General features: G+C 62.9%; 1 protein-coding gene across 1 annotated transcript in view; it reads left to right on the top strand.

Annotated features, from left to right (window-relative positions):
• The first annotated feature begins 277 nt into the window (after positions 1 to 277).
• The window catches only part of B4GALNT4 (beta-1,4-N-acetyl-galactosaminyltransferase 4), a 12142-nt gene continuing 3487 nt past the window's right edge, over positions 278 to 8932 (top strand). The window contains 14 exon segments of the mRNA XM_017732762.1: positions 278 to 559; positions 561 to 668; positions 2235 to 2345; positions 2420 to 2515; positions 2702 to 2792; positions 3123 to 3223; positions 3532 to 3599; positions 3936 to 4014; positions 5254 to 5320; positions 6670 to 6813; positions 6973 to 7082; positions 7341 to 7441; positions 7694 to 7776; positions 8387 to 8927. Coding sequence (XP_017588251.1) covers positions 422 to 559; positions 561 to 668; positions 2235 to 2345; positions 2420 to 2515; positions 2702 to 2792; positions 3123 to 3223; positions 3532 to 3599; positions 3936 to 4014; positions 5254 to 5320; positions 6670 to 6813; positions 6973 to 7082; positions 7341 to 7441; positions 7694 to 7776; positions 8387 to 8927 — 1838 coding nt within the window. The 5' untranslated portion in view covers positions 278 to 421.

An 8932-nucleotide genomic window follows, 5' to 3' on the forward strand; every position in this document is an offset into this window, starting at 1 on the left:
AATCATTTTCCAAGTCTGCTCCACTGTTTTGGGGGCAGTTCAAAATTCCCTGCCCAAGGAAAAGGAGCTGCAGAGGGGAGTCGAAGGCTGGGGATAATTAACCCGGCATGGTAACGAAGCTGACGGGTCTGGGAGCGAGGTCTCGATGTGAGTGTGCTGTAGTGGGGAGAAGATGGTTTGGGGGAATGATGTCTGGGGGGGTCTGGGGCTCTGGGCAGAGCTGCAGGGTGGTGCTCTGGGAGAGCTGGGGTTTGGAGGGGCAGGAAGCAGGGATGCATCCCTGAGGATGGACGGGGAGCGAGACCCCCGACAGCTCATCCCGGCATCTCTCATGTGAAGGGCCGGGAGCTGCGGGGGGTGTAATTAAACCTGCTGCTGATGAGCTGCTGCGAAGCTGCTTGGGGCAAACGGAACGAGGGGAATGGCAGCCAGGGCCCCCCGTGCCACCCCCCTTTCCGTGTCGCTGTCCCCTGGCAGCGGAGGCAATGCCAGGGAGAGGGGTGTCCCCAAAAGGGGTGCGGGCATGGGGGGCCGTGGTCTGACCCCTCTCTGCTGCCCTCGCAGATGGAGAGAGGCCGGGGGAGGTGACGGATCCCGGGAGGCGGCCGGCGGCGGCACGGCGCAGGAAAGCCGAGGATTCCAGCGAGAGCCACGAGGAAGATCCGATGGTAACGGGGTGGGAAGGGGCCTGTGGAGGTCTCTGGTGCGAGAGCAGAGCGCTGCAGGCCTTGTCCAGCTGAGGGGATCCAAGGGCTCAGGGGTGCGACTGCTGATTCTGCCCAGCAGCCCTCCCAGTGGGCACAGCCCCAGTCTCCCGCTGAAACTGGGCAGGATATCCCCCCCAGCATCCCACACCCTGCTCCCTGTGCCCTGGCACAGCTTCCCTGAGAAGGGCCTGGCTTCATCTGCTCTGCACTTCCTGCCTTGCTGGGCAAAGCCGGCTGCTCCCGTGTGCTCCGCTCCATCCTGGACATCGGGAGCCTCCGGGCAGGAGGCACTTGGAGTTGTGGCCACGAGGACCCCTGGCTGCTGTCCCCTGTCCAGCAGGTCACCGAGGCCCTGTTGAGGCCCTGCTGTCCCTGAGCATCCCGTTGTCACCAAGAGGCCTCGTGGCAGGGCAGCCGGGTGGGAGGGCGGGAGGGGGAGCCACGGGGTGTTCCCTGCCCCATCCCACCAGTGGGTCACTCCTCAGAAATAAGGATAGACAGATGGACAAAGGAGGAATGCCCAGAGGAGGCACAGGCTGGTGCTGGGTAAGGACAGAGGGCACAGCAGGGATCGCATCCCAGCTTTCCCTGGGAGGAGGGAGAATCCTTCCAGCGGGCGAGCGTGGCACAAAACCCTCCCTCGTGAGGTCTTCCGAGGGCACTGCTCCCTCCTCCGGGACTCTAATGAGTTTGTTTAGGCAGATTGCTAATTATTTCCCTGGCACTGTGCATCCACCTGGGCTGTGCTGTGGTGACAGAGCTGTGTCTGCCCCGGGGCGGGGTCGAGGAGGAGGGGGATGATGCTCTAGGGAAGCTGAGGAAGAGGGGGGATGCTCTGGAGGGGCTCCAGAAGTACCTGGCTCTTCCTGGTCACCCATCAGTGAGCTGGAGGCAGGTGAATGCTCACTTAATCCCTCTACATGATGAGATACAAGCAATGGGATTAACCTAATCCCCTTTAAAGGAAGAGGGGGAGTGGAGAGACGTCCCACTTCCTCCGCTCAGGACGTAGAGATCACCTCTGTGCTTTTGGAGAGGGAGCCCAAAATTCCAGCAGCCCCCAAGAGTGGCCGAACATCTTGGACGAACAGAAAACTCACTGTTTTGGAGAAGTTTTGGCAGAGGAAGGGAAACAAGTTTAGCTGGAACATTTTGTAACTGCTGCCTGCGCCACCTTGTCAGTACTTTTGTGCCTCCTCCTGCTTTTCTTTGCTGTGAGCCGTGAAATCTTTGGCCTTGGTTTGGCAACGCTCAAAATGAGGTGTTCAGATCATGGAATCCTGGAGTGGTGTGGGTTGGAAGGGACCTTAAAGCCATCCAGTTCTGTGGGCAGGGGCATCCTCCTCTACCCCAGGCTACTCCAAGCCCTGTCCAACCTGGCCTTGAAATTTTCCAGGGATGGGGCAGGCACAGCTTTTCTGGGCAGCCTGTGCCAGGGCCTCCCCACAGATGCAGGGAGACATCCCACAAGCACAGGCTGTGCTGGCCCCCATCACCCATCCCATCTCTCCCTCTGTTCCTCCACAGAACGACGGGCAGGACGTGGATGGCTGGTTGTCCAGAAGCCAGCGTTCCAACCGAGCCAGCACCCGCCCCAAACTCAACCTGACCAAGCAGGCCTTGCCCTGGAGCGAGCAGGTGGGTGGGCAGGGAGCAGCGTGGGGGGGATGGAGGAGGAGGAGCCCCACTCAGCTCCCTCTCTTCCCTCGCAGTACAAAGGGAAGGCAAACCTGCACGTCTTCGAGGACTGGTGTGGGGGGGCCGTGAGGCACCTGAGGAAGAACCTCCACTTCCCGCTCTTTCCCCACGTGAGTCCCGGGACAGGTGCTCGGGGGTCGGCGGGAGGCTCCACCCGTCCCCCCCTGGGTCTCCGCTGGTCCTCTAGGCCCTGGCAGGCAGCGTCTGGCTTGGGGAGGTGATTCCCAGCCGGAAGGAGAGGTGGGTGGTGATGGGGATAACACGGAGGAGGTGATCCGTGCCCGTCTCCTCGGCAGACCCGCACCACGGTCAAGAAGCTGGCTGTGTCTCCCAAGTGGAAGAACTACGGGCTGAGGATTTTTGGCTACATCCATCCCTTCAAGGATGGTGAGTGACGGGGCGTGGCCTTTTTCCCCATGCAGCAACATGCAGACGCCGTGTCCTTCCCCTTCCTGGCCACAGGAGGACAGAAGGGCTCTTGGGGACAGTCCCCAAATCCTGGCTCCTTGGCGGGAGGGCCCTTCTGGAGCCTAGAACTTTTCTCTGTGGCTTTGAAGGGAGGCGAAGCCCTGATGCCATCCAGGACAGAGCCGTGACGTGGGGTCAGGGGTGGCCCCGTCCCTGTTTCCCCATCTCACCACGAGGCACCGGGACTGAGCCCTCGCCACCAGGCTCCCTGTGTCCCTCCGTGGTGACCCTCTCCGTGGCTCTCCGCAGGGGATTTCCAGTTTTCCGTGGCATCGGATGACAACTCGGAGTTCTGGCTCAGCTCCGATGACAGTCCCTCCAACTCCCGGCTGGCTGCCTTCGTGGGCAAGGTATGGCGTCACCTCTCCTCCTTTCCCTGCTCCAGGGGGAAGGACCTGTGTGGGATCCACATGTGGCTTCTCTGCTCCCTTGGGAATGCCGGGCTGTTTCAGCCTGCTCCCATCCCTGCCCCTGGCCCCGCCTGGCTTGGCTTCCAGAGGAGCCCCCTTGGTCCCCTCTGGGTTGCAGCTGCCGCAGACCAGGAGATGTAATGTTTATCCCTGGGTTTTCTTGGGGTTAATCCCTCTGATGGGAGGCTGGTGGGCTTTGGTTGGTGTCCTGCTGCTCTCATGCTCCTCCTTCCTTCCCTCCTTCCCAGCTGGGCACCGAGTGGACGGCGCCGGGAGAGTTCACCAAGTTCAGCTCCCAAGTCTCCAAGCCCCTGCGGTGAGTGCGTCCTTGGGGATCATCCCGTGGGCATGGAGTCAGGGACGTGGAGCTGCTGGCTCTGACCTCCCTGGGCCGTGGTCCCTTCCCAGAAGGCACGTGGGGCTGGGCTGGACCTCAGATCCGTGGTTTGACGGGGCAGCTGATGGGGTGGGGATGTCCCAGTGTCCGCCCCATCCCACAAAACCCCTCAGCGGTGGGACGGGGGGGGGAGTAGACACCCTCCTCGGCTCCCGGCCTCCTTGCCCCAGGAAGGGATTGCCCACCCATGGGCAGGGCAGGGAGGCTTTCCCAGGCTGGCCCTGGGCTCTGACCGCTGTGTCCCCTCCCCTGCAGCCTCATGTCCTCCCGGCGTTACTACTTCGAGCTGCTCCACAAGCAGGACGACCGGGGCTCGGACCACGTGGAGGTTGGGGTGAGTCAGTGCCCCCTACCCCAGGTCAGGCTCCTCCCAGGACTGCAGAGCCAGTGCCAGGGCTTTTCCCCACGCGTATCAAAGGGCTTCATCCCGGAGCAAAGCCACGGTTTCCCCCTGCCGTGGCTGCCAGTGGGGACAGGTCAGGGTCGCCGTTTCCCTGGTTATTCCAGCACTGGGACACGTGGAATTCTCCTTTCCTGCTGGCGGTCTTTGGGCAGCCAAAGACCCTGCCATCCCCCTCCCGTGGGCAAGGAGAGCGCAGAGCAGGCAGGTCCCACCTTGCTGGCTGCATCCCAGCAGTGGGAGAGAGGCGGCTGAGGCGATAGAGCGATTCCCTGTTTTCTTCTTTTCCCCCCTTGGAACCACCGTGAGTTTCGAATCTGAACTTGCCTGCCTTGGCAGCGCAGCCCTGGCCAAGCCCCGAGCGTGTGTCAGGGGCTCAGGCTGGCTGAGGGGAAGATGTTGGCTCGTTAGCAAAGGTTTCCTTTCTCCCAAGAACTCATTAATCACCGGAGTCAAAGTGGTGCCAGCAAAGCACCAGGGAGGCCGGCAGCGGCAGCACCCCTTCCTGCCTGGCTGCCTCCCTCCTCCCCATCCCCTCCATCCCGATAAGATCTGCGTTTCTTCGGGCAAAAACAAATAGTGGGGAAAACAAAGAGACGGGGGAGATGTTTCTGAGATGGGATGTTTTTGCTGGAGGGAGGGAGGGAGGAGGGAGCGAAGCCTTTCAGCCGTGCAGAGGAACCTCTCGGCTGTGCAGAGAGAGACAACAACAACATCCACAACAAAAGCAGGACCCTGGTGTGCCTCGCCCCGGGGGCATGGAAGGGCTTGTCCTGACAAAGGCTCCAGACTGGCTTTTAAAATGCTGGAGTTCAATCAGGGCAGGCAGCTCTGGAGACCCTCTTAAGGCAAACTCTCCTTTATGAAGCACTGGAGTGAGGAAAGGAGTCCTTTGGCCACAGGACTTGTGGCAGTCCCAGAGGGGAAGCAGCATGAGCCTGTGTCCCACCCACAGGAGCCTTTCCCTCTCTGACCCTGCGGGGATCCCTGCTAGTCCCAAACCCTGCAGGAAATGGGGCAGGATCACCCCTCTCTCTTTGCTCCTCTTCTGCAGGGAAGTTTCTGGGAGCTGCAGGCAGGGAGGACCCATCCTGGGGTGCTGGCGTTAGGCAGCTGCATCCCCACCCCTGCCTCTCTCCCGCTCATTCCCCATCTCCTTTTATTTTTTCCCAGTGGCGAGTTTTCCTCCCCAGCCTGAAGTTTGAGGTGATCGACTCCTCCTACATCTCCCTGTACACAGGTAAGGGCCAGGCTGCTCCTGCAGCCACAGCCAGCGGGCTCTCCGGGGGCTGCACGTGCTGGGAGAGGTGGGAAGGAGAGCAGAACCTGGGAAATGGGGGGAGATGTCAGCCTCTGAATCCCCACCACTGGGCTTCTGCCTGGTGTAGGGAGGGATGCAAGGGCTGCAGTGGGTAGGATTGATGCTGGGAGCGGGCTGAGGCGCTGCTGAAAGTGGGATGTGGAGGCAACACACCACAGAGGAAGCACAGCTCTGCTGGTGCCGCAGCCTCGTCCTGGCTGCCAAGACCCCGCTGGCTCCGGGGCCTGGCCCTGAGTTATGAGGAGCTGTCGTGGGAGCGGGGATGGATGGCACAAGGTTTAATTAAATCTATAGATCTTCTGCTTCCTGCCCCTGCCCTGGCAGCAGGAAAGGGCTTGATGGATGGGTGCTGGCCCGGCGCTCCGCACGGAGCGGGAGCGGTCATCATGCCTGCTCGGGAAGGTGTCGATAAGGAGGAGGGGGCAGGCAGCAGGCGGGATCCGTGGGGGGAAGAGGGATGAGCGGTGCCAGCGGTGCTGATGCAGGTGCCCACGAGATGGATGACGTGCAGATAAATCCCTGTCCCTCAGCGCCGGCTCTTCCCGCTCCTCCCTCCTGCTTCCCGGCTCCCTCAGACCCAGCAGCACCCCGAGGCAAAGCCATGTCACCCCTGGGGAGCCCATCCCAGCAGCAGCTAGAGCTCCTTCTTTCCATCCTTCCTCCCTTCCTCTGGACTTTTCCAGGGGCTCCAGCCCAACCCCAGCCAGCTGCAGGGACACATTTGGGAAGCCTTTCCCTGCCCCAAGCAGAAGGATTTGGGGCTTGGGAAGGGGGAATCCTGCTTCCCTGTGGCTCTGCAGCAGGCAAGGCTTCCTGGGAAGGGAGCAGCCGTGGGAGCACGGCTGAGGTGACCTCCTGTGGGAGCCTGGGGGCTGGCTGGTGGCCAAGGGTGACATGCCACCCTCATCCCTGGGCAGGAGGCACCCCAGCTCGTGTTGCAGCTACCTGCAGGAAGGACACCCAGGGTTTAATCCCCGTGTCCTTGGGAGTTAAAGCCCTGAGCGTTCCCTGAGCATTTTTGAGGCCACAGTAATCGGAGCACGGTGGCCTGGCTGGGATCAGCCGTGCCCTCGCCCTCATTAGTCCACGCAATAATCGTTAGGCTGATTAGTCACGGGGTCTGCGGGATGGCTGGGAGGGCTACATCTGCTTCCCTGGGAGCAGGAGGAACCCACAGTGCTCCCAGCCCTCTTGGAGGGATTGGGAAAGGCCCCCTTGGAGGGTGCTCCCGGCGTGCCGGGGGGTTCAGCCCCGGCCCTGTCCCGCAGATGAGTCGTCCCTGAAGATGAACCACGTGGAGCACATCCCGCAGACCTTGGCCAGCCACAGCGGGAGCCACCTCTGGGAGGCCCAGCAGGACGAGCACGGGGCCGACATGCTCAAGGCCGACCCCAGGGACACCTTCTTCCTCAGTAAGTTCCAGCAGAATGGCTCCGTGCCAATCCCTGATGGGATCTGGGGAGGAAAAAGGCTGCTGTGGGCGCCTGGGTCATCCCTGCCGCCCTCTGCCCGTCTCTCGGGTGGGGGCATCTCTGCTGGGCTCTGTTGGGACGCTTTGGGCTTCTCCACAGCCCCTGCCATCGAGGCGTCCCGCGTGGAGAACGTGCTGGTGCCCTGTGCCTACAGCCCCACCTACGTGGTGAAGGATTTCCCCATCGCCCGCTACCAGGGCCTGCAGTTCGTAAGTGTCTCCCTGGGGACAGAGCCACGCTCCCATGGGGACGCTGCGGAGCCCAGGGCGGGGATGTTCCCCTCTGGGGAAAATCCAGGAGGAAGCGTCCCTCGCTGGAGGGTCGGGCTCAGCTTCCCAGGCTCGGCCCGAGCGGCTCGGGGTTAAATCCCCGTGGGGTGTTTGAGGTGCCGGGGGTCACTTCGGTGCTGGTGGTGGCCTCGGGTCCCCAGCTGCTCGGGGTGACACGGCACCGTCACCCCCCCCCAGGTCTACCTCTCGTTCGTGTATCCTAACGACTTCACGCGCCTCACTCACATGGAGACGGAGAACAAGTGCTTCTACAGGGAGTCCCCCCTCTACCTGGAAAAGTAGGTACTGGGGGCTGGGATTTTGGGACAGCGCTGAGGTGGTGCGTCCTCGGCCGCGTGTCCCTGTCCCCCACGGAAGGGCCACCCAGGCTGGCTCTTTGCTCGTCTCCTGGACACGCAGCAGCAGCTTGAGTGCTGGCAGGGCTCCTGGATTTGGGAACCCCGGCTCCCTTGGCAGCTGGGTGCTCCTCCCCGCACACATGCCTTGCTCCTCCCTTCTCCCGGGCCCTCAGCTGCCCTCTCCATCCCCAGGTTTGGGTTCTACAAGTACATGAAGATGGATGAGGAGGAGGAGGATCCGCGGCAGCGAGCGTTTCTCTTCCTCGGCCCCGACAGTGAGTCACCGGCATCGCTGGGCACAGGGCCGAGCTCCCGGCAGCCTCGCTGGCAGCTCATCCCCTCCGAGCTGTGGCTCAGCGGGATGACTCCAGCAGTGCCAGAGGCTCCAGGAGGGCAGGGCTGTGCAGAGCGGCATCCCTCAAAGCACCCCTCCGAGCATCCTGCTTGGCGTGACCACAGGGCGGTGTGGGAAGCGGGACACTGGAGTGGGATTTGCTCTTCCTCCCGTATCTCCTGGGTTGGCCTCGGCAGTGGGCAGCAGGAACCGGACCCAGTGTGGAGTCTGGGGATGTCCATGGAGCCTGGGGGTGCTCCTGGGGGACCAGAGGCTGTTTGGAGCGTGCCCTGGTCAGTTTGCCGCTTGGCAAAGCCCTGGCAGGTCGGGTTTGCTCCTGGACGAGGTGGGATTGGTGCCGAGATTTGAGGTGGGGATAAGCGGCAGCAACTGGAGCTGCCAGCCCTGGGTGGGCATCCCTGGGTGGGCACCCTCTGGCGCCCCCGCCCTGCTCCCCCACCTCAGCCACAAACAGGCTCCTCTCCTGGTGGCGTCAGGCTCTGCCTCCTTGTCTTGGCCTCAGGATATTAATCTCTGCCTTCGCTCACTAGACTTCCTGGAGGATGAGGAGGAGGAGGAAGGAGGGGACAGCCCTGAGCCCACAGACCCTCCTGCCGAGGCCAAGGAGCAGAGCTTGGGGCCGGCACCCAGAGCCAAAGGGAAGGATGCCCCGCCGGTCACCGGGGATTACGGGGACGACCTGGACTATTACAGCTTCCGTCGGCAGCGGGGCTGGGCGCGGGCGGAGGCGGGCACCCCTGGGCAGCTGGGGACGTGGAGCACTTCCAGCCCAGCCCCTGCCCTCCAGCAGGATCCTGCGTCGGAGCGGGGCCCAGGCCGGGCGCTCCACTGGCTGCCCCAGGACGAGGGCGAGGAGGATGAGCTGGGGCTGCCGGCAGCGGCGTCCCCGAAGCACGGCCCGGCCCTGGGCCTGCAGCCCCACCTCTCCGTGCCCATCTTTGGTGGCAAAGCCAAAACGCCGAGTCCCAGCAGGCCGGCAGCTCCCAGCGAGGACAAGAAGCCCCGGAAAAGCCAGGAGAAGGTCTATGTGACCCGGCTGCAGCCTGGGAAGCGCAAAGCCCCAGCCCAGGAGCCTG

The sequence above is a fragment of the Corvus brachyrhynchos genome, unplaced genomic scaffold (assembly GCF_000691975.1).
Source record: "Corvus brachyrhynchos isolate BGI_N302 unplaced genomic scaffold, ASM69197v1 scaffold624, whole genome shotgun sequence".
NCBI classification, from domain to species: domain Eukaryota; kingdom Metazoa; phylum Chordata; class Aves; order Passeriformes; family Corvidae; genus Corvus; species Corvus brachyrhynchos.